Raw genomic sequence first — 26,728 nt, 5'->3', positions numbered from 1 at the left:
TTTACAAAAATATATATATCGATATATATTTGTCCCATTAATTTTTAATGCGAATGCACAAGAGAGAAAATGGCAGTATACCAAGGAGGAAAGAAGATTGTAAACATGAACAAAACCCTGCTAAGCACTCACATCAATATAATAACTGCTGCCTCCTCTTTAAACACTGAAAAGAAAAAACCTACGTGGTCATGAATAATTTTTTAGACAAATATTTTGCACATAATATTCATCCCTGATATCAAACAACAAATGACGTTGTGTGATAAGTCAGCCTGTTGTTTTGCAGTCAGACTTCTCTATAATTTCTCAGACTCTGTTCATGAACTTTGCAGGACATATTCATACAAACAATTGTAAAAATCACAAATTGCACATAAAATATGTCCACACCTGGCACACAAAATATACCTAATGCTTTCAATTCTCTTGACTGTCGAAACATTAAAAAGAGGTAATGACAAAGCAAAGAATATGCAGTCATTACATGTACATGAAATTAACCCCACAGATATCTCAACATGGAAAAGAAAAGCTTTCCATCATGGTTCAATAGCAGATCTTGTATGTTGTGATAGCAAGATCTCACATTGTGATATCTAATCAGGAGTCATCAGATTAGATATCGACAGAGAACAGAGAGAAATAGACAATAAAAGAGAAGTGGTACTGAGACAAGGTGAGGGAGAAAGAGAAAGAAAGAGTAAAAGAGAGTGGGTGCCGAATATATACACTGTTCAGACAAACAATAAAAACAGTACCTGAATCATGTGATTCCACATGATACAGGCAGCTAATCTATTACAGTCCATACCCTGCTCTCACATTGATGTCAGCTATAGCCATGCACGGAAATGAAAACTGACACAAGTAACACGAAAAGTTCAAACAATGTATTAACTACTGGTATACAGTTTGTATACTTAAAGCTTCAGTGAAGGTTTGGTGTAAAAAACAAAATACAAACAAACAACAAAAACATAGGCCTACATATAAGAAAGGACAGCTAAATAGAATTATAATGATTCATTACAATGTATGTTACCATTCAACTGCAAAGAAGGCTATAGGCCTTCATAACCTGAGTAGTTTGAAGTTAAAACATGAGAAATATTTTAAGCGCAATTGTTCAGTAATTGTTAGTGATACGAATGAAATGAATTTACAAGTCCTTCTCACACAATGTCTTGTGAATAAAATTCTGCATATAAAGTCTGCTCATACTTCATTTTTACACTCATCAAACAGATTTTTGTATATTTCTCTTGAAATATCTAGTTACCAAAACTAAACATGGACTTTAAGTAACCTTGCCTTGCAACACGCAAGTACATTCTGTTAGAAAGTGCTGGTACATGATCAGTTTACAAAGCAATCAAGGACGGCTGCTAAAAGTCATGCTCACTTTGTATGACCTGATTCTACTTTGTAATCATATACTTTTTTCCTGCAATACTGCAGCATGGGTAATGACAATATTCACCTGAGCATAGATAGTAAAGTAGCTGGTAATTTCATGAGGATGACAGTTTTGGAAAGGCAAATTTTGCTGCAGTCCACATAATGAAAAATGATGCAAACTTTATTGATAGGATTACTTAGATTCAATAACTATTTCTGGCAAATACAACACTAAGAACAAGACATTAGTAATCACACCACAAAACTATACCTGGGCTCTGATATCTTCCCATGTAACACCTTTAATGACCTCAAATGATTTCCCCTTTTCTCAGGAAGACCTAAACTGTACATTGTAACTTGATTGAATATAACATCATAAAACTATTCTCTAAATACAGTGTGAATGTCTGCCATAGAATAATCAATATTCATGTACACTGATGCACGTCCCCTGCAAGGCAGCAGAGCATCCATGTGTGTCAGATGAAATCCTGTTCCATAACATCAGCATTAATTTTAGTCCATGTGACCTACATGTTTCACATGCCAGTTGAGGCACAGCTCCTGTGACTGACAGTTGTAAGTTGAGGAGAGAAAACTATTATCAAGACAACATCCCTTGAAATTGTGTCTCCAGCTACCACTAACAGATAGCTCTTATGCTCATTGCTACCCTGGTGACAACAGAATCAATACTGGTCCTTCATATGACTTATCACTAAAAACAGACAAATAAGAATGAAAAATACCAACATCTGTGGCAAGTGATTGCCAAATTTCCCTACATGAACTACATCAACGTAAATAGGCCCTGAATTAATCAGTGGTTTAGTAGAAGTTGTGATTAAAAAAAAAATAAAAATAAAAATCATGGGCAACAAACTCAGGCTGAATTCAAACCAATGACCCTCTGATCACGGGACAGGCGTCTTATCCACTAGACCACTGAACTTCCGCCCAACAGCAAATGCTGGTTCTACTAATAAGAATTAAATAGCATGTGGCAAGTACTGCTAGTGTATTAATCTCAGTTACACTTACATGTAGGGAGGAATGTGTATACATATATTTATAAAATTTCTGTTATTTGCAAGCTGTGGTGATAAATAAAAGCTTCAGATTTTGTCCTCATTTGTACATTAGCCATGAAACTGCCATTACCTCTAAATGTTACAATTTGAGTGAATCAAGTTAGTATCAATCGTCATGTGCAATATCCATATAGTCATATTACTGTAACATCAGTTTGAGACGATGTAAAATTGCCCTTTCATTTTTCATTCACATGGAAGAGCTTTGAAAATCCCTTACCCTCCAGTTTCCCCGGACATGAACTAGTTGATAGCAATATAAACTTTTCTGATACACCCACTGTAAATGTCACATTTGGGCAAGTGATGAAATGATACATCAAACACCCGATTAACAATACTTCTCAAGGTATTCAAGTACACATCTTTTCACGCTCTCTCTCGCTCGCTCTCTCTCTCTCTCTCTCTCTGTCTCTCTCTTTGCACATAGGACACAAGTAATGCTGACTTTTTAATGAAATACTTGTATGATCGAAATGAAGTAATTTCACTGATTTATACAGACATAAAGGAAACCTGAAAGATTCTAAACACTTCCATTTTTGTTGCAATGCATACTTGATACTTCTCTTAAGCTCTGATATAAAAATTCTTGCCTAAATGAACAGAATGTCACCGAACACTACAGGGATACTTCTATATTGGCTACACTGAAAACTTCACGAGAAATTACTCAGGCTATGTACAGTATGTCATTCATTTTGACAGAAAACTGCAATATGGTAACATCCCTTAGATAAATGATCTACATGTTCATGTCTGTGGAATGATGAATTCAACGGAACTTGGCAAATGCAGTTGTGTAATGCCAAGTGGAGTTAAACTTCACTAAAACCATTAAACGATTAAAAAAAAAAGCTGAATGAAATAATTCGGGACAAATTAGAGAAACTGACTACTGGTACAATACTTTTAGAATTGGATCACATTGTTACTATGTTTATCAGCCCTTGTGGGTAAAGTCCCCAGCTTGGGACGATGTCTGTGTTATAAGGGAAAAAAGAAGAAAAAAAGTCCTGCCTTTCTGACCAGCTGGTCATTGAACCATGCCTTGCATTCTATGAATGCTGAAAAGGTATTAAATTCCAAGAAAAATCCTCCTTTGTCTGCATAGAATTCTCAATGGAGAGTATTTTGTTTCAACTGAGTAACTTACTACTTTTCCCAGCTTGTATAATGCACAGTAAGCTGACATCACAAGTGTGTCTCTGGAATAATATTATGTACATCTTGGCAGTATGGAACACTGCCACTTGGGTTCCCCTAGGTTACAGCATTAGCAAAATGATGCAGTTAGGTAATGTCACACTCAATTTTTGAGCAATGAAAGACAGTAGTTCTGTGATGACTTGACCCTTTATGTGCCCAGTCACTGAGCATAATATGCCAGCTTTTTTATCTGCATTTGGTAATCCATCCAAACTATACCTCTTTGTAGATCAACAAGCCCACTCAGGTGAAGCAATGTACCACAGTCTAACAAGGAAGGTCACTGTGACACCAAAGGGATTAGGAGGATTAGCCTAGGGAATCTCAATTCCTTTGACAATTAATGGTTTCCAGACATCTGCACCAATTAGCAAAGAAAGCACGCCAGCCTGTGTACCAATCCATGAACAAAAAGCTTGACACTAACTTTCCTCTCTGGTGGTTTGTTTGGGCCACCAAAATCTTTAAATTGGAAATTTTGGTTTAAAGAAAAAAAAAAGAGATAAGAGTATTTAAGAAATATAGGAATTCATTCTGAACAATGTTTCCCCATCAAGATGCCAAAAGACACCTTTTTTAGACATTCCGTGGTCAAACAAAAATATTCAGTGCCCCTGGGACATACTGCCACTGCTAATGTTGAGCCTTGAATAAAGTGTCAAATTTTGAGGAATGTACAAGCTTGTATGACAGAGCTTGCTAAATATTGATTTGACATTTGATCAAAAGGTATCCTTCACAAAATACACATCTATACAATCTAGATTGTTTGCTTTTGACAGGCTGAACCAAACTTGGATGCAAAGAATGCTTTCAAAAAGCTCCATAAGGAAGCATCTCAATAGCAATTGGCACACTTACAATTGAAGAATTTTAGAAGAGATTGACGATCATGTCTATTGTGCTGGCAAAGCACATATCTGTATTTATTTTTTTTTTTCCGGAAAAGTGCTTGTACACATGCTTTCTGCGAATGAAAATAGAAATCTGACCCATTACTCAAATTTCCAGAAATTGCTTGTTTGTTTGTTGTTGTTTTTAGCAGAGACCAAAGTTCCTGTAGGCAATTTGTAAAGATGATATTTCAAGTGGCATAATTCTGAATATATGATTGCATTCCCAGACAAATGTGTCAGAATTTGAAAAATGCCCCTAAAGCTTGCGAGGTCTATCTCTATGTAATATCTGTTAATCTTGACATTCAATATTGTGTCTCTTGTTACTGCTCCCTGAAAATAGGCACTGTCTCCATCAGAAAGCAAATCAAGATTTAATGCAGCATGCCTGCAGGATATTCCTTCTGATCTTCTGCCAAATCTAGCTAAATCAAGCAATCTCATATCTCTGGTCAACTTTATTCCCTGGTAGCTACAATTCCAGACAGCTTTGGCATATTCTGTCTGCGATATAGTTTTCATTTCCTTTTCCAAATAGTCAACCATGGAAAACAAAATCTAGATTACAAAATTATAGTTCTTTTCTCTTGGCAAGAACTAATCTGGGATAGATCTGGAACATGGATTTCCTTTGTTGGACTACAGCCTGTGGTAGATACAAAAGCTTGCAATTGTACGTCATATATCAATGTTGTTTCATGTAGGATGCTGTATACCAGAATGTGATTCTGCTCTAGGTTATGCCATATTTTGCCCCATTTCCTGTGTAAGTGCAGTCAATTTTTCTTCTTATTTTATCAATTTGCACAGATAAGTCTTCATTGATCTCTGTTATGACCAGTCTATCACTGTCTCTCTAACAATGAAAAATAATGTTATAAAGTGGATATTTGATTACAATCTAAATCAATACATTACATTTTGACATAACATAAGGAAAGAGTGGATGTGGGTTCCTCTGGATTGAAAAGGGAAATTGCAAGGCACACTCTACATTTTTATTTAACCTAATTCACTTGAAACAAGAGCCTTTGGACTCTGACTTTACACATACGAGCATTCTAGTCTCTCTTCACTTATGAGCTACTTGTCTTATTGCATTTGTTTTTGTCAGTGCCTTTAAATAGTTGCACATAGTGGTGCTATGGGAAATTCTGTATTCATGTCTGTCTATCTCTGTATGTTCTCTGTCTTTCACACTAGGTGGATAAAAAATTTTCTCATCACGTAAATAACATGAGAACCACTTGAGGGTACACGATAAACTTTTGTACAAACAAATTTACAGCAACAACAAATTATGAGTGAGTTCTTCGAGGCATGGTTTAGGCTATTGTTAATTACATATAGTAAGTTACAGATTAAAGGTCAAAGTCAACTTAGGCAAACACTCCATATATAACTTTATACTTTTATACTTATAGTTTTATTCTATTATTCCCTTATCAATGCTTACAATTTCAAGGAAACTTGGTGAAGTAATAATAGTATTGGTATGTTTGGTATGTTTGCCTGACAAGATACAGCCTTTAGTAGTATTTTCATTCTCTCTGGTGTTTCACTCCTGTGCTTCATTTACTCCACAGATTCAATATTTTCATCTTAGGTCATATTAGGTAAATACTAACATGCAGCCACATATAGTTTATTCAAATGACAAAGGTATAGTAGATATTCATACTCACTTATATCAATGGAAGATTCAGCTCCCTGCAGGAGTACTGCTGTGATGACACCAATGAGTACTGACATGTAGAGTGTAGTCTCCATGACAACTGGTCTTTTCCCCAAGAAGCAGGAATCACAAAAAGCAATTAGGTATCTTGCATAGAACTGCAAAAATTCAAGCTTTGTAAGGTCTGGTAACTCAACTAGACCTAAGCGAAAGCAATGTGACTAAGTGTAGTCATGTTCCATTCGTGCATCAAGTCGTCACTGTAGTTACACAGGGTAACAGCGTCCATTTCAATATGGCAAGTACATTTCCCTCGTAAAAACAATGCATCTATGTGATGTTACTTCATCCATAAGTCACCTAAATCACAAGATGTGCATCAGGAAGAAATCATTTTGTTTGGCATAAAAAGGCATAAAACTCACAGCAGTTGTATTTAAAAGAGCAAAAATCAACTATGGATATATTTCACTCTGTATATCCATCCACACATCAGGGAATTTGTCATCAATAAGCCATCCAAATGCTATCTCCAAATTGTGATACAGATCCACACTAAAAAGCACAGAATGGCTTCATACAGCTCTCTACTAAAAGCCAGGCGTCTGTTTTTCCACTTCGGTCATGCATACTCCAAAACACAACTTGTAGAGCAGATTGCTGCAAAAACATGCTAGTGTCATCCAGCAGTGTGCCTACATTCCCAGCGCATAATCCACAGCGCAGAGAACAGGGGCACGGTGGGCAGAGGAGCCTTGCCAGCGTTTGGTGGGCAAGTTGTCTGCTACTTACAAATGCAGATGGCAGTAGCTCAATGCCTATCCACACACACAAACTCCATCTGGCGATGTGTAGCCGCAATCCTCGCTCCGTCACTGTGTGAGTCCCACTGTCATGTCGTTTGGCAGACAGCTATTTTGTGCGACCTGCACCCTTCCACGGTTACACACTGGTCTGCTAACAGCTACTTGACTGCCGAGTGGTGATCCTTTCTCAGGTACTTTCAGGGGCCAAAGGGGTTACAACAATGAGAATCCAAACTAATGGTAGTTGTTTAGCACCAGTCAGGCAGAGCTGACAGGAGGTTAACCTGAGTGGGATGAGGTGTTTTTATTGTTGTAGATGGTGTCTGCAGACAGCTCATTGCGGGTTGGTGGATTTTACGCTTTCAGGCTTCAGTGACCTTTGTCTGAGGGCATCAGCAGAACAAAGCTCCTGTAAAGAATGAAAGGGAAGAAAAAAGGTGTGCATGAATGACGATGCCATAAATCACAGAAAACTAAATTAAAAAGGTAAATGACTGTACAGAGCCTATGCATGATACTTAATAGAATCAGCATGGGAAAGGATACAAAATTTATACAAAATGTGTCTAACTAATCTATTTTAAAAGAACTGAATACTGACTAAAGGCAAAATTGGAACATGGATCTTAGATGTCATTCATCATGATAATATAACTTTGTCATAGTTTTACAACAACACCTTTCATTTTCTTTACTGCTCATTTCATTACATGTTTTAGAAAAAGAAAATGAAACATACATAATTTTATTCTTACAGCATCCAAGTAATGACATCAGTAACTTTGCTAGTACGACAGGACTGCACTTTCTGCTCATAGCAAGACCTTTCATTTTCTTTGGACAAGGGCCCTCTTCTCTGATGTAAGATTTATATAGATGGATATAAAACATAACGCTTGCAGGGAGTCATTCTTGTATCAATAACCATATACTTTGTGATCCTCAATGACATCATGTAATGAAAACACAGACCATAATATCTTGTCACTGCACAATAAGTATATTAAAGAGGGTCTATATATTCAATGACAAAGTGATTAAAGATTTTATTCTGTCTACATTTAAATAAGAGGTTGCTCAATGCACATGGGAACGTGTTTGCTTCATGATCACTGCTCTCAAGAGGCAATTATCAGAGTTTCACATGAAATGTATGGTAAAAAAAGTAAAATCACATTAATTATGCAGTTTCCCAGACTCATCAAAGCTCAGAAAGAAAGAATTGCCATAAAAAAAAGCTCATAATGTGTCAGTTTGCAAAAGAAACCTATTGAGTTTCCATCCACCTTGATCCTATCGTCTTAAAGGTCATGATTCATTAGGATTCTCAGGAGTCATTCAATGTCAGCATGACAGAGCTCTGACATGTTCTAGCTAGCACATAGCTGATTTCACAGACAGTACTGAAAGAAAATTATCTAAAAGAAAATCAAGCAAGTCTCAATTTGCCTGTCATCTATACACTTCATCTCACACTAATGTAAAGTTTCCAAAAACTATGGGCTATTTAAAGATAAGTTTTAAAGAACTATGGGCTATTTCAGGATAACATTCTTTCAATGATATCAACATTAACATTTGTCTCACATTATATCACACATTGTAGCATCTGAGAAGTGCATGTACTGTACTCTCACACTTGGCATTTATAATTCAAACAAGGCTTGCTATTTTTCACACTACCAGTATCTTTTTCCCCTTCTCACGTTTGGGTAACATTTTCTGTAGAAATACCTCAATTTGTTTGTACTTTTCCTGTTTTTGGTTTTTGTTTTCAGCAGTACCACATATCGACCTCCCTTTCGACAGCAAACATGATTGATTGTAGTATACTGAATTTTACAAGGAAAATGTGGAATACTGAGGGAATGCACAATAGCAAGCATGATCTATTGTAAGACAATTATAGTTATGTTCACATGCAGTTGCCAAACTTGAAGTTTAGGTTGAAAACTTAACTGTTGATGATTAGCTCCACTCATGAAGTCACGATGGGGGTTCACACGCGCACCTAAACTTTAAGTTACAACTTACGAGCGAGCCACAGTCGATGATCTAATTATAATGGAAGTAAAGAGTCTTTGCTAAATGACCTTATGCCCATACAAAATAGCGCAGCGAACAAGATGCGAGGTTCACACTAACTCATAAGCTTGTTGATTATTGTGTCCAGACAGAGCGAAACTACGTGTGGGGACTCCTCGTGGCTCATGGAGAGAGCGTAAACCCTAAGATGTCTCATGGTTCTAATCATTGACTAAACTTTAAGATTGCTAACTTTCGAGTGCGTCCACTCAGTGCTAAACTACGAGCTAATCATCTTTGTTTAGTTTGCGACATAAACTTTAGGAACAGCGTGTGAACTTAACTATTGACAACATGAACATGATAAAGTAAACTGAATCAATTCCCAGGCTTCACATTCTGGGAATTTCTCATGCATGGCAGGAACACTCCTGTTTCTTTTATCTGCCTGTAAACGACCAATGGCCTTGGTGTTGAGGATATTGGAGTAGGTGTTCCGGCAATTACAAACTTCCCAGTGACAGGGCAAGTCCAGAACGCCTTCCTCCTCTCCCTTCTGTCCAGTCCATTTCCCCACATGTTTTCTGATTCTTCAAATACACGGATCTACCATTGATCAGTCACATTATGTAGATGCACTCTTGCTTGGTTCTGATGACAGTAAATGGTACATTTGGCCACCTGGAACTCCTATTTTAACTACAGCGTACCTCTTTCACAGGTTCACACTTGAGTATGGATTTGAAGACACATAAAAACCATGGATGCAATGTCTGTATACCTTAGAATTGTAGCGAAATTTGCAGTTCACAAGCACAAGAGAAACCTTTTTGCAATGTTTTGAGCAAAGTGTCTAAGGCATGATATAGCCATGTCACCTAATATTTTTGTCTATTAGAGAAAATATGAGTATCACTAACAATTGTGCACGACGGCAAAGTTCATTGTGGAATGAGTTAATTGTAAAGATTTTATTTGATCCAGCAAGAAACAAGCGCTTCTTCTAAGATACAGATATTGCCATTAACTTTACTCCGGCAAATCTTCCTCCTGACTTTACCGAATAGGTGAATGCCTAGCCTTTTTAAAAGACACCCATCCTGTTGAATAGAACTGGTGGTCTTGGGTGAGGAGCTGGAGACCTAAAAAAAGCTGAGAATGTTAGCGTTTGGCACATGTTAGCGGTTTGCTCTACCACCCTCTGGTTGTTCCTCTTGTAGTCACTACAGCAGGAGGCCTTTGATAAGGTTTATAGTGACTGCCCTACATTTAACTTCCTTAGCTACCCCCCCCCCCCAACACACACACACGCACTCATACACCCACACATATGGTTTTCTTTGTCATTTCTATCAACCACTTTCCAAACACACTATGTGGGTCAAAGCTATAATGTATTAGGATACACAGAAATCTTTCCAGTCATAATGAATAAATATTTCTCAGTTTCCTTGTGCATATCAGTTGTATGCAAAAAAAAAAAAAAAAAATGTAAATGTAATCTCTATGTAACTTTAAAAATGTATGTCCACAATAAAAATTCAACAGAGTAATTGATTAAAACCAACTTTTTCATGTTGAATATTTGAATGATTAACACTAAATCTTATGTAAATCGTCAACAGCACCTGCAATTCGAAGGCTAAATATCTTGTGTTTGAGGTTGGGAAAAGTCATTCTCACCCTCTACTTCCAATGCCCATCTATTCACCACTGCATTATCTTTAATAAAGCTACCTCTATATGTATGTCTATCTAACAACTAGGCTCCAAGGTACATACATGTAACTACACCTCTAACAGAAATCTCAGATCCTAACTCAGCAGCCTAATAACCTGATAAAACCTTTATAATTTCTGTATCAAAGCTGTTTAAAAAGAAAAAGAAAAAGCTCAGCTCTGAAAACTTGCATTTCATGTCTAAAATGTACTCTCTAGCACTGTACAAGTATTGTTTTTTTCCCCTTCATTAAAGGCATACAATCGTGGCGAGTGGTTTGTGCGGCACGGAGACGAACGCAACACGCTGCCTCCCCCATTCTGTATCAAATGTAGTGACCCCGAATGAGTATAGCGCTGGCTCAATGGGTCACAGCGAACAACACTCTAGACTACAAGAGTTCTGTGCTACAAATCTCTTGACCCAAAATGGCTGTCCGAGCGAGCCACGAGAGCTTCCGAATGGACGCACACTCTCAGTGCGTATGCGCATGAAGAGAGGCCAAAAGAGCAACGCGTCTTCTGGCCTCTCTCCTCCAATCACCGCAGCTCGCGGTCACAATGTTTGTGTATGATGCGTACACACACACACGCACACACACACACACATGTCTCAGTGGCAGCATTGTCCCACACGTTTATGGATATAGCTCCGAGTCTGGCATTGCGCAATTGCATGCACAAACTTCCGTCGTTCGGAGTTTACATACCATTAGGGATGACGATCGTCCGACTTTAACCGACTGTGTTAATGTCTTCATGGTAGATTGCAGCTTGCTCAAAATTGATTTTCTGTAATTTTGTAGTTTTTCGTCTGAGCTCTGATAATACATAACGTCGTGTTGTAACGATCTATGATCAAAGATAGCCATGTAACTGCAATACAGAATATGTGCAGAAAATCAAACAAATCACCTTATCATTTCTAGTGAAAATCAATTTAGACTTTGTGAGAATTAATATACACTAGATTTAAGCAACTTTTTTTGGTCTTTCCTTGCTTAATAATAGTTTAGTAGATGCAGGTCATTATCACAATTTCCTTTTTAAAGAAGAGGCTGCATTTGATTAATCTATCTTCACCAAGTTTGTTGTCCCTAGATGAGACCACTTGTAAAGCCAACCTGGGCACTTCATTCAAACATCTTCATCTGATTCTTCTAGCGCAGTGTGTAATAGGCTTAGGAGATCTTTTTATCCTCCGTTGATTCTTCAGTGTCTGAACTCCAGATGCACCTTGCTTATGAGACACAACATATAATGTAACTGGTCCACTGGGTAGAAGAAACTAGTGACACCCTCTCCCTCTTCAATGCTACACTATGGGGAGTTCCGCTCCGTCTACAAGGAGCGTGCCTTGGCATTATGTGATAATTGCCACAAATTTCATCCATTCCAGAAATGCATTTGCCTTCAATCGCAGAGCTGGCTTGGCAGGCATGACCTACCTCTCTAGTACTGGTTATCAGGGTTTTTATCATATTAGGGCTGACATCTTCTGGCACAAGAATTGTGCATCTATATCTGCTCTGGCATCAAGAAAATTTCATTCATGTAATATCTTCTCACTTCTAAGTAGCCATGATGTTATTGTACATCCCAATTAAAATTAAAAACAGTGTTGATTTGAATCTAATTTTAAACCATCTGGCTCTCCAAAACAATCCTGAAATGCATAATAATAACAATGATGATTTAAAACCACTGTTATCATTATTACAATTAGTATTCTATTTTTTTACTATTACATCACTGTTAATTTTCATCACAAATGAAGTACTTCTACATCATCTTCTAAACATACACTACTATCAAACAGAAGCCCTGTAAAGATCTCGAACACTTCAATTTCCCTCTCACTGCCTCCCCCTTCTCTTCTTTTTTTCCTCTCTCTCTCTTTGTCTCTAATCAGAATCTGAATTGCGAACTGGCCTTGGGTTCTGATGAGAAATAGAAAAGTTCCCAACTGAGCCACCAATTACATTTAATTGCTTATATAGATGACTCACTCCCAAAAGCTTCATTTAGAAAACCCTCCTATGGACTTCATGAATTATCTATTAGTACTGATGCTTGATGTGAAGGCACAGAGACCTTAGGGATACTACACACACTACACACAAACACGTTTTATAAACGGCATCAATATAACCAGTGCGAACAGCATGTCCATATCATATGTTCAGCCGATACCCAAATAGGGAAATATGAATTAGGTTTAGTGGCACTTCATTCAATATGTGATGCTTCTAATGGGGAAAAAATCATAGATTTAAAAAGAAATCCTCATTAGACATGATGGATAAAATGTTTGAACTAAAGACAATAAAAACTTCAAAGGGGAATTAGCTATTCTTCACTTTTCATTTGTTTCAGTGTGTCTTATTAAAGGATAAAATTGGAAGAAAGTATGCCTACTGTAAAAGCTGTTATTTTCATGTGGGTTCAATTTTCAAGAATTTTGTGAATTCTTGTTGGGCCACTAATTTAACATGCGAAAATGTCGGCACCTGATCTTTTGATCACATTAAATTTGCGGAGTGAATGGACTGGCACGAGTGCACTAATGATAGCTTCAGTGTAAATCATGAAAACAACATCTAGTGGAATTGTGTGTGACCTCCTCCTTTGCCAAAATGTTTGTACGCAGAAATAAGAGCTTTTACAGTACGTAAAAGAACTGTGAGTTCAAGAGCCACATAAAAACTTTAAATTCTCAAGGAAAATTTCTCCACTACACTTTCTATGTACTGTAGGTATCGTGTAATGAGATTTGAAGATATGGATGTGTAAAGAATAATAATACATGTAAAAATAAAAGCTGGTGTTCAATGGATAAACATTCAGGGAAGCAGAGACAAGGACGAAGGCTTACATGACTACATAAGGCTCTTAATTCTCATTGGAAAATATCACATTAAAATGTTGGTGACTGAGCTTTCCATTCACACTGAAAAAGAAACGGCAAGTTATGGCGACCAAAAATATTGCAGACACAATTGGCAAAACAGTCTGCTGCATGCAACTGTGGTTATGATGTAACGTAATAGCAAAGAGGTGACTGGCTGCAGGGTTCGACATTAGCAGTTGTCCGGGCCCGCTGGAAATTGATGTCCGGTCACCAAATTTCTAAAAAGATTATATTCTGGTGGCCCGATCAGGCAGCTAAAATTCAACAGGGAATTCATATCTCCTTTTAATTTCTGGCCACTACTTTTCTTTTTCTGATTTTGCTACAACATACATTTCCCATAGACAACTGCCCGAGTATACTTGGGACTCGTCCTCAACATGTTTTAAGAGGGGTAAAAAAAGAAGGAGGAGAAAACTCTACACAGGTCTGGTATAACTAGCAGACATGGCATCACACTTTTAAATGCCACATTTAGCTTGAATTGTGTTGCAGAGAGGGTCTTCTATGATACATTGTTGACACTTATCAAATGATTACATATAATTAGGGGCCTATTTATTTTTCTGTAGCGGATGCCCAATGGTAACACACTGAGGGTATAAATCAAACCAGCATTTTCATTGCCTCTCACTCACACCATGTTGCTAAAACAAGTAAGGCCTACAATGTAAGAAAATGAGGTGATACCACACAACACCGTAATCCGGGTATGAGGGCATGACAGGTTATACTTATAGCATGCTGCATCATATGCTGGTCAAAACAGCGTTTCATACAATTAGTATGACATATACACATTAAACCCTTCTGTTTCTCCATCCCAGTGTCTTGTCTAACAGTTCCCTGTAGTGAGATGACTGCTGCAACCACACTCTACACAGTCCTAAGCTCTGAGTAATGAGTAAAATATGACTTGAACTGGTTGAAATAGGCCTTCTGGGAAGTTTCAAAATTAAAATACCGGGTAGTTGGACTGAACAGAGGCTAAGGGATTTCAACACGTCTTAATGAGCCTAAATCTTTTGTTTACCCAAAAGACTATACACTGAAACAGTTATTTAGATGTTAGCCCAGTGGATTAGCATCTGTTGCACTTATATTGCACAGAACACCTTGAAAATACATGTACTCATATTCAGTCAGAGCTTGAGAACACAAGATAAAAAATTTAACTTTGAACATCCTGTGTCGTTTTAAAGCTTGGCGTATTTTACATTACTTCCACAAGACAGAATACCCCACAAAGATCTGTATTCAGTGTAGGTGCAGTTAAGCACATTACTGTAAAAGTGGATATTTTCGCACGACAAATTTTTCCCACTCGGCCGGGCAAGAAGAGTTTTGCATGTTTTTCATTCCGCAGAATCAAGACATCAGCTACTAGAACATACGACAAGCAAAAATATTCATGTGTTTTTATTTTCACGCTGGTTTCTGGTTGCGCGAAATGCGCAAAAGTTTTAACATCGCGAAAATTTCCTCTTTTACAGTAACAGATGAGTTAAAACATGACATTTTGATGTGACTTACACACCAGCAAAACAACAGTCTAATCCAAGATGAAGACCATAGTAAAACAGAAGGGGAAACCTACTCCATAACACATCTTTGAGCACACACGTACAGTTTATCTAAGCTCCTTTGCTTGATAAAACTTACCACATTTTCATCACCATGACTCCTGAGAATATTCCAGTAAATATGTTCACTCGGAATCCTATTCTTCCTAGCATCAACTGTGTTCAATCTTTAGTTGAAGAAAGGGCCTATTTGAGAATAGGTGTATTCCAGTAAATATCTTCACACAGAATCCTATTCCTCCTTGCATGACCAGTGATTTTGTATGAGAATAGACCTGACTCAGCTGGCTGGATGAATGAGCGGTGGATGCGACACAAAACCCATTGATCGCTACGGCTTTTGTGTCATTTAGCGATCCAAATGCACACAATCTGCCTTGGAAGCCATGGGGAGCCACCTCATTTGCATAACCACACACTGACTTCAAAGGTAATTGGTAGGTCTTTGTTGGGAATGAAATGGGTTGAATACAAACAATGCTGGCAGTGTTGACACATTCCAAAGTTTTCAAAAACAAAGGTGTATTTGGCACTGGAACATTGTCTTTGAATTTCAGATCTAAATATTTCAAGAACACACTCCTCTTTATATCTTTGTCACAGCAATGAAGAACTCAAAATGAAAATTCAGGAACAGAAATCACTACACTAAAAGAAATTGTAACATGAACTGATGTTTGCTTTGAGGTGCAGTGTGATTTCAGACACACACCTCAGCCTCATTTTCTCTCTCACTTCGTACATTAAAAGGGATCGTATAGTTTTGGTTGAGAACTAATTTCAGGTTGCTAACATTTTTTTTTTTGTGAGATAATGAGAAACCTCCTATGAAATATGAAAGAGCATGTAATTCTATGAGGAATTCAATGTTATTTGATGAAAATTGATTTTGAAATGGCAAAGATATCCAAAAAAGAGCGATTCTAATAAAGTGTGGGACCCACACCTTATCACAATCGCTATATTTTACTTTGTTTTGGATGTTTCAGTCATTCAAAACCTGATTTTCATCAAATAAACATTGAAATTCTCTTTAAAATGGTATGCTCTGTACTACATCATAAGTGTTTTCTTGGTACAGTTATCTCACAAAAAATTAAAAGCCCAATTCTCATCTCCACCAATACTGTACCATCCCTTTAAAAGAAGCATCAGATGAACATTTCTACAAAATTGTACATTCAGTGACTTGATCGCACAGTATTCCACATCTGGTTTGGATTACCAGTCAAGTGTAAAACACTTCAAGACTTCACTGTGAGTACACCATTAGGTTTGTCTAAAAAGACTGTTTGTCATTCCTTTCATCCCCTTCACCACCAGATGTTATAGCATTTTGAAGAAGCTGTCATGATGGATCATCATGAAGTAATGATATTACATTTTCATTTCTTTCATGAAATTCAGTGATTGATTGTATTGGTTCGTTGAAGAATGGCTTAAAAACATTCTTTACTTCAATATAATTCAGTGTCAATTCATAACCATTTCACTGAAACTATTTATCCTCATAAGGACATGGCAGGGATTCATCATTTACCTTAATTAAAGAAGAAAAAATGTAACAACATATAAACAACTGTAAACATTGCTTTTTTCTGAATAGTCATGATTATTTGCGGCATGAAGAGTACATGAACACTGTGTGAAATCATGCCAGTTTTTTACGCATACCGGTACTGGTATCAATGCATAATGAATGGTGCATGGAAATTTGAGTTGCGAATTTTCTTTGTGAATCGGTGCGAATCGAGTCACAATTTTTCTTTGTGAACTGGTGTGATTTCCACCTCCCTGATTTAGGTCACCATTTTTTTTTTTGTCTGTGTGTGTGTGTGAATCAGAGTGTAAGAAAGCACAATTTGAATCATGAGTAGACTCCCACTTTCTTGACGTGTGTAAATGAGCCTTATGTTACATTCTCCTGTTCGTGTCACATATAAAATGTATTGAACCTTGCAGTCTACTAAGATACAAACTGCACGGTTCTACTGATAATCCACTTTAAAAGAAAGTACACTTTTTCCATTTCAATGTACATTGTAAATCACCCATAACAGTGTTGTTTCTATGAGCATCTAAAAATAACTACCACAGTAATGTGAGTGTTTAGGGTATCTTAAATTTTGCATGTAATACACTGTCAGATTCACACTTTGCCTATAAAAAAAAAAACCAATTATGACTGGAGTGGTGATACTGGCTTTTGCTTAAATTATTCATACTGGACATGGCATTTTGAAAGATACTTAAAAGACTGGGGTTCAATGACTACATTTGCAGCAAAGGATACACGCTTGTTTTTGTGCACATTCAGCAAATGAGTAAAATTCATTAACATTGTAAAAGTCACAAGACCAAATATATGTCAAGGTCGTCACTGTACACAATGTCAGATAAATTACTACTCTCTAAATCATTGCAAATGTGTTACTACTAGTTCAAGTTTGCTTGCATTTTCAGCTTTCTAGTGCTGCATGTAGTGATGGTGCTCTATCTGTAAACAGGCGGACAAGTCTTCTATCTGGGCAGCCAAATAGCCTGGAAGGGCCTCAATAGCCTGCTGGGAGTCCTGGAACAAATGCACTGAGTGACGCAGGCAAGCATCCCACATCCCTGGGAGGCCATGTATGGCTCCGCGCTGAAAATACTAGGCACACCTAAATCAAACTTTTGTCTTCCAGCCAAACTTTTGTAATTCCTTTCAATGGGGTTGCATGGGGGATCAAAATTATTCCCAATAACATATTTGTAGCTAGATTACAAGATTGGATGAAGTTAGTTTCAAAAAACTTTTCTTACAGCAGGTGACATTACAGACACTACACTCATACATCCATACTTGGTGTCTGAGTGAGAGATCAAGCAGACAAAATATGAAAAACACAATATTAGTTATTTATCTTTAATATGTATCTGTTTGTCTATACAAACCTATGGGACTCTGGATCATTTCCATAAACTGACATGTTCCGAATGATTCTAAGTTCACTCACAAATAAACAGCTAAAATTGTATCTGCATATCACAATGGCTTTTATGGTAATATCCTATGCTACATTCTATTTTAGTCTCATCGTTTGTTTTGACAGTACAATATGTGTGTCTAATAACCAATATCAGTCCGCAATTCAGAATAAGTATGATTATGACATTGAAAAGATTTCTGCAGACCACTATGAATATTCAAGTACGGCCTAAATATTGAAGCATGCACATATCAAGAAGGGTAGTTGAACCTCTATTCTGTGATACAAGAAGCTAAAAGTCAAAGTGTTGGCATACAAGAGGCAAGGCTGATGCTGACAACCCACTGATCCTACATGAAAAGTCCCCTGCTGTTCTGCCAAATGAAATTTTTGCTAGCCTACTGACTGTGGATGTCATTTGATATGAACCAGCCTCCAGTCAAATTCAACTCTACCTTACCAGCATCTCAGATGGCTGAAAAACATTTGACCTTTATTCTCATTTTCTGTTCATAAAAAATGGATTTAAAGTCCATCACTCTACAATTGTTCAAATCCGACAGAATTCCATGTTGGATCCTGGATAGAAGCATTATATTGCATACGTTTCATCATGTATAACAAGATGCACTATAGATGCATTTGTATGTCTCTATATAAAAACAAGCCCGTATTGTGCATCACAGCAGGGTGTTTCCATCCAATGATGCCGCATGACTGTTACCAATTTTGATCAGATGCACTCTCCTACCTGGAGCTTGATAACTTATATTTGCAGGTCATGTGACTGCAACTGAAGGATTGCAGGTGGATACAGAGGGGGCGGGGTCTAGAGGTACACAGCTTTCACTTTCAGGAGTAGGCCGATCTGATACACTTTCTAAAGCAACTTGTATGTCCTCTGCAACACATCTTTGGGGAATGAAATGGAGTAGTGAAGTTTCAAAGTTTTATAAAACAGTGATGTCGGTCAAAGGAAAATCAATTAAAGGTATTATATACATAGGAACACAGTATCTACATCTGTACTTTACCCTCACATTCATTATTGTTTAGCAGTAAACAGGAAACTATTAAGATGATGTGGAGCTGACATTCCTCACGATTTAGGTAAGAGTATGAGAGTCCAGAATAGGCATTGATGCTCCAAGCTAAAATGTCCTATAAAAAAATACCATGACAGGATCAACAACAAAGTATTTTGAAGTCAAATTTCATGGAAGCAAGGGGAGCTCATATTGAGACTTGCAGACAGATAGACCTATTGATTGACAATACTTTTTGTAGGAGTGAATGAAAAGTCCATTTTCTGATCTCACAGTAGATATAAACTTTGAAGTAAAGGCCCATACACTATGACATTTTGATAGGGTAGAGTTAAACTAGGTAAATGCCATTAATTCTAAAATGTTATTTAGCCTAGTACACAATTGTGAAAATGGTTTCAGTGTCAATCAGTCATATTTGCATATATTGCTGATATTAAAATTCAGGACTGTAAACCTTTCATGAGGAATATCAACTTTACTTAATTACAGAATTCAAGGGAAAGTTTCGGGAAAAAATGAATTTGCAAGTGTGCTGTCGATGCAACTTGAACAGTGGCTATATGTATAACTAGTATGTTACAGAGTCTCATTCATCTTCATAATCTGAGTAAGTGGAGCTGAGGGGAGGCTTCAAAGCCAACTTTACTGGTAAGCAGATCCTTCTGTGTGGCAGCTCATCTATCAAGCAAGCCATCCCGTATTATCGGAGCTCATTCAAAATGCAGAATACAACTTGTCAGACATCTTTAGTGAGTCAGAGTGACAAACCATCTCCCTTGGGACTGGGATAAAGTCAAGGTAGCATCAGGTCATGGGGGATTTGGATTCTACAAGAAAATAAAATTCTGCCACTGTTAAGTCCAACATTGAAGATCATTTCTGTGGCTTGCTCATCATAAGTTAACCTTTGACCCTGCAGGTACCCACAAATTCCCTCTTGCCATACAATGATGGATGATCACTCTCAAATTCCTCGTTAGAGGTTGGGGGAACAAAAATGCCTCAAGTTAGTGTAAAATATTCTTGTGCAGCTTACTGAAACCATAAAGTCTCAATAGAATTTCAGTATATAAACATACATGTATGTCAAATTGAACTTACAAAGTGCACAAATATTTAGAATGAAAGATTTTTCACTCAAACAAGAAAATTTTCATGAGCTGGTTTCTATTACAGGGATGCAGCAAATAACCACTGCATTGAGCTTTCAATCATTACTTACAAACAGTGCATACACCTAGTTGCAGCTGACGTTTTCAAAACATGAAAATGTTTAGCGATGTGCTCAATCTTATGTTTGGTGTCTTGGATTCTTGAGCCCTTTTTACACTTGTGTTTCTTAACCCCGGACTTTCTCTGACCCAGAACTATCGTTAGTCCCGGACCAATTTTTTTCAGCTTTTTACACTCGCCAATTAGTCCCGTACTATCTCTTGTCCGGGGCTAAGGAGAAAACTGACCTTTTTACTCTCGTATTTCTTAGCCCCGGACTTTCCAAACCACATGAATATTCATGATTACGCTGTGTACTGTACACGTACATGCACGCACCGGCAGCACTTGATTACCTCGTTTCTGATTGGTAAGTGAGGGTCGGAATTCGTCTCCGTCGCTTAGCCCAGGATTATTTTTTTGTTCTGTTTACACTCACTTGCTTGGCACCGTAATTGCGGTGCTAACCCTGCTATTTTGCAGGGCCAGATAGTACCGGACTATCGGTGGGGCTAGCCCACTTTGGCAAAAACGAGTGTAAACAGAAAGTGGGCTATTATAAAGGATAGTCCCGTACCAACGGTGGGGCTAAGGCCCCCCCCCCCCCCCCCCCCCCCCCAGCCCCACCGTTGGTACGGGACTAAGCAAAAATTTACAAGTGTAAAAAGCCCTTATGACTATACTAAACATGCATTCTTTTGACATAAAATTTTGGCTGCAGTCCTTTGAACACAAAATGAGTGCAGACTTCATATGAAATATTCTTGAGCTGGAGTAAACCACAAATGTACCACAAACCCCTAGATATCAACAAACACTGGAATGTGGATTCCAGAGAAAAGGGTGGTCAGTCACAACTATGGTATGTCCTCTTGCAACAAAGTTCGTCAAAACAAAAACAGAATTGACAACTTCTATGCTGGTTTCTTCCACCCAAATCTGAGGGCAAGCAAATCTGTCATTACCAAAGTAACTGCTATACTCCATTCTCTCTACAGCCATGGACAAAGGGGCAACTCCTACTTTAGTTTCACTAAAGGATTGTTTTTTCTACCTAATTGTTTGCATAGTTTGTAAGTGAGTTCACAGTGGTGGGCTAGCTCTTAGAGGGTACGCTGAATGTATGTACAGGAATTTCATATATAGGATGGATTTAGTCTTATCACATCTTGAAACACGACCTGATTATTCCAGTGTTAAAATTTAGAAGGTTCTTTTACGCTTTATATCATCTTTATCTATTCATGAAATGATTTTACACACATTCTGTTGTCTGCAATTCTTTGTATCCATATTGATGTGATGTGATGTGATAACTAAGAGATAATTTATGGTGTGAAAACTGTGAATATACCAAAGAATATATACCATTAAACACTTTTATTCAAACACATAAATCAAAAAGGTGATTGTAATAAAACACTAACATCCACCTTTAAAGCATCACAATGCATGGATGCTGAAACATTATTCCCATTTCAACAATTCCTCCATATCTCTGCCAAAATCTAAGACCAATGGCGCCAAGCAGAAGTGATAGTCATAAAACCCAGAGTACAAAAATTAAGTATCTTTCATCAAGGTATACGCTCCTACTTCCGAAAGGATATTAAATGTCTGTAATTGAGAAGACTTATGTACCTCCTAATGTATGTTTGCCTGAGGAACTGATCACAATGGGAAGTCACAGCAGACAAGAAAAAGTATAAAATCAATATGATAGGGGACATATCATCTATCCTAGCTCACACAAACATATCCCTTAAAGTGCCATCTCATATTTAGAGTTTGACAACAAAAAATGCAGGATATGAACACACACACTCAAGGTGTTTTAATGACACTGAATAAACTCAATAGCCTTTGATGCAACCATGGCAAATACCCCACGGAGAAACCCAAAGAGGAACTACGATGGAAAGTGAAATACAATACCAGCAATAAGTCACCTTAGCTAGACACAGCGCTGACATATGAGAAATAAATATAATATGCCCTCATTTTTCTTTTTTTTTTCCATCAAGCATTCTTTAAACTCTTATGTTTTTATTAGAGGCAGATGAAATATTATGGGGTCTATTTTGCATAACAGCCCACAACTTCCGTTGAGGTCTTCTGACATTCAAACTGAATATTGCAGCAAGATTATATGAGCACTTGGCAACCAAACATTGCATCGTGTATGTTACCTCAATAGAAAATTCAAACTGGTAATCCGTTGTTTATATTTTCTTCTTCTTTGTCTTCTGTGATATTTGTCTTTCATACAGACTTTCTTGTAGGGACAGAAGGCTTTGTTTCACTTATATATAAGATGTCAATTTATTCCACATAAAACAGAACTGGGAAAAGTGTCGCATTATTATCAATAAATTTGACATTGACATGAACTTCAGCAGTCAATGAGAATGAGTAGTAGCACACAAGTACAATAGCCACACTGGCCTCAACTACAGTCAACCTCGCGTAAGTCGACATAATTGGGACTGAGAAAAACACATCAACTTACGCGAAAGTCGACTTACGCGTAAGTCGACATTTTGTCGACTTATAAATGAAAACTAAGTTCCCCTATACAGAGTAAGATAACGATGCGGATCGCTACCCAAATCTTACTCCTTTTGCCGCCAAAACATACCTACTGACATTAGCAACAATTATGTTTAAGTTCATGCATAAATCTCACGCAGATTAGTAACGACAACACATAATTCCCAAATCTCTCGAGAGATTGTGAGAGAGCGGGATCAGAAATCTGGGCCCGTTTCTAGACACTGTACGTTTTAAATTTGATTTGAAATATCAAAGGCATATTCCCCAAATTGCATGCAACTTTGCGATTTAAATTCAAGTGCGTTGCTGCGAAGATATGCGTGTGAATTCGTATGATTCTGTCGAGATAAGTTTTCAGTGCCGACCGAGTTGAAATAGGATGTGAGATTTTTCTTCCCTAAGTCGCCATATTTGTTTTGCTTAAATTTCTATTGCCATACTCTGAAAATGAATAGATCTCGCGCTCCGATTCGGCAACGATACCACCGCTCTGTACGGCACAGGCCAGTCTGAAATAAAAAGAAGAAGAAAAGTTTGTCAATCCGAAAACGACATCTTTCGAATAACTAAGCTTCGTAAAAACAAATCTCTTTTCATCGTCGGGCTAATTCAACTTTGGACTGAGATTTAAACCTTCGGCATAGCGAACTGTAACAATAATTTGCTACCATTTTTTCATTGACATTTCGTGAAGCAGCATGCGTTTCGGTAGTTTGAAACGTGTAAATGTTGCGATGTCTTTCCTCTGCTAGTACAGACTAAGTTCGGTAATGGCGAAAGTTCCGTTACGAAATAAAATATAATGCAAGTCTTTTCAACAATAACACACCTCCGTATAGATTTTTATGCGTTTAAACGCAGTTTCTAGTTCCGTACAAAAACCGCAAGTCTTTTCTGCAACACTCTCACGTTTTAAATACAGAGTTGCTTGTGACTTGATGGACTTGCATTTGATTTTTAGAATTGCATTTAAACGCGATTGAATTTAAGTTTTTTACAGTTTTCTAGTTTCGGATGATTATCAAACGCAAGTCTTTTCAGTATTCCGTGTGATTTGATGGACTTGCATTTGATTTTCGGGGTTGCGTTTAATTTCTAATTTTGCGTACGAAATAAAAAATAACGCAAGTCTTTTCAATAACAACGCACTTCCGTAGATGTTTAGAGATGCTTTTAAACGCAGTTTCTAGTTTCTTACAAAACAGCAAGCCTTCTCTGCAACGCTCTTGCGTTTGAATACAGCGTTGCGCGTTATTTGATGGACTTCATTTGATTTTTAGAGTTACGTTTAAACGCAATTGAGTTTTAAATGAAAAAAATTCCCAACAATTTTCCAGTTTCGTATGGTTATCAAACGCAAGTCTTTTTTAAATAGCGTTCCGTGTGATATTATAGACTTGCAATTGCATTTGATTTTCAGAGTTGCGTTCAATTTTGAATTATCCGTACGGAATAAAAAATAATGCAAGACTTTTCAACAGTAACGCACCTCCATAGATGTTAAGAGATGCTTTTAAACACAGTTTCTAGTTTCTTACGAAAATCGCAAGTCTTCTCGTCTGCAACGCTCTTGCGTTTGAATACAGCGTTGCGCATGATTTGATGGATTTCATTTGATTTGTAGAGTTGCGTTTAAACGCAATTGAGTTTCAGGTTCGTACAACTCTTTTCTAGTTTCACATGATTATCAAACGCAAACCTTTTCAGCAACACACTTATGTGCAAAGTTACTCATGATTTGATACACCTGCATTTGATTTTTAGTTGCATTTAATTACATGTCGTTGCATTTTAATCAATTTTCTAAAAACGGGCCAAGGCTTCTAATACCGCTTCGGAATAATTAACGTTAGAATATTCGGATAAACGGAAACACCTATTTCATGTTCTGATAATGATTCTCTACTAGGACCTATAGGTGTACAAAATTTATGCGTTTTGAGAATAACAACAAGGAGAAAAGGGGGAAAGTGAACGGCTTTGGGTAAGATACATGTAATTCTCCAATGTAAATGAGTGTATGCCCTTTCTATTCCGGCATACATAACAATGGACGGATGGCGCGAACGCTACCGCGCCGTACACTAGCGAATTACCGACTAGAAATGCTGCGAAACGGAGCGGGAAAACAATTCTTTTTCAGAGAATGGCGATAAGATTTGAGCGAAAAAAATTATGTTGACTTATAAGAGGGAATTAACACGTATTTCAGCTCAGTTGGCACTCAAAAATCAGGTCGACCTACGCGAGTGGTTAAGGTCGACCTACGCGAGTGGTTGACTTATAAATGTCGATTAAAACGAAGAAATTTTCAAGGAATAACAAAGGCAAAAATCGGGACTTTTTCATTGTGTCGACTTAAGCGAGTTGTCGACTTATGCGATGTTGACTTAAGCGAGGTTTACTGTAGTTCACATGAAGGAGGTCCAATAAAAGACCTGTCAAGGGAAGATATCATGTTATTTCATCCTTGACATGCACCACACCAATAATAAAGACACTACTGTAAAAGTGGAAATTTTTGCGTTGTTGAAATTTTCACGCATTTTGCGCAACCAGAAACTAGCGCAAAAATAAAAGCACGCGAATATTTTTGCCTGCCATATGTTCCAGTAGTTGAGGTCTTGATTCTGCGGAATTGAAACCATGTGAAACTCTTCTTACCCTGCTGAGCATGAAAAATTAGTCGTGCGAAAATATCCACTTTTACAGTATTATCTTGTTTTGCTTTTTTAAAGTTGGCAACATCTGTCCATTGACCTCAACAAAGCTGTGTATCCCCTCTGATGCGAGACGCATTCACAGTTGGAGCCATCTCATACCCGCTCAGCAGTACAGCTTCCTTGGCAGGGGGATTAGTTTTAGACAGTACGTTGATGCGGGGACACACCCACATCGCCTTTACACTGAGATGAGATGCTAGTGTTCACATTGTCAGTCATCTAGTAGTACAAGTCACAGACAAGTTCCATATCAGCTTTATGGAGTTTGAGGCGACGAGTAGCCAAAGTGACTTCAATACAAGTTGGGACTGAAGGCCCTGACATCACTTTAACCTCGCAAACTAGCCTGACAGGGTGTTCAGACGCAAAAAACTTATTAGAACGGTATAGCTATACCAAAATGGTAAAGCTATACGATGAATTCATATGTCTGAATGCTGGCTAACGAAACAATGTATAGTGAAACGACGTATAGCGAAATGACGGTCAGAGCATCGTTTCAAACTAGAACTCGATAACGAATCAGCATTCCATTGTGTCCATTGTGCGTCTGAAAGTATGGCGACCACAGAACGGTAGAACAGGGCGGGGCTCAATGGGAGCGAGCATGAAAGGTGACCTTGTACCTGTAACTCATGACAACAACAACATGCGCAGTGAGAAACTGCACATCTATACGACGTTTTTCCGGAATGGTCAAAATTAGCGTCTGAACGGTCTGTCGGCTATATGATGATTCTTTATAATATGTCGTTTCTTTATCGAGTTTTGGTATAACCTGCCTTGCATCTGAACAGGGGGTAAGATATGACACACTAAGGACCCCTTGGACCCCTACATGTTGATAAACAAGAGGGTCATCAAGAGCAGTCAGACAGCATCACTCCCTAGGACGGCATCTGA

The 26,728-nt window shown here is 37.7% G+C and overlaps 1 protein-coding gene and 1 long non-coding RNA gene across 2 annotated transcripts in view; both read right to left on the bottom strand.

The window, feature by feature from the left end:
• Positions 1 to 7,126, bottom strand: part of LOC139731313 (discoidin domain-containing receptor 2-like) — a 47,567-nt gene extending 40,441 nt beyond the window's left edge. The window contains exon 1 of the mRNA XM_071642202.1: positions 6,286 to 7,126. Within this exon, the coding sequence (XP_071498303.1) occupies positions 6,286 to 6,370 (85 nt within the window). The 5' untranslated portion in view covers positions 6,371 to 7,126. The remainder of the gene's footprint in view (positions 1 to 6,285) is intronic.
• Positions 7,127 to 7,218: 92 nt separating this feature from the next.
• The window catches only part of LOC139731273 (uncharacterized), a 58,281-nt gene continuing 38,771 nt past the window's right edge, over positions 7,219 to 26,728 (bottom strand). Inside the window, exon 3 of the long non-coding RNA XR_011710958.1 lies at positions 7,219 to 7,490. This is a non-coding gene — a long non-coding RNA (uncharacterized lncRNA). The remainder of the gene's footprint in view (positions 7,491 to 26,728) is intronic.

The sequence above is a fragment of the Diadema antillarum genome, unplaced genomic scaffold (genome assembly GCF_040938485.1).
Source record: "Diadema antillarum isolate AM-2024a unplaced genomic scaffold, OU_Dant_1.0 seq00000368_RagTag, whole genome shotgun sequence".
In the NCBI taxonomy this organism is placed as follows: Eukaryota; Metazoa; Echinodermata; class Echinoidea; order Diadematoida; family Diadematidae; genus Diadema; species Diadema antillarum.
The sequence above is the reverse complement of the archived record's forward strand: the minus strand, read 5'-3'. Positions and strand labels throughout refer to the sequence as shown.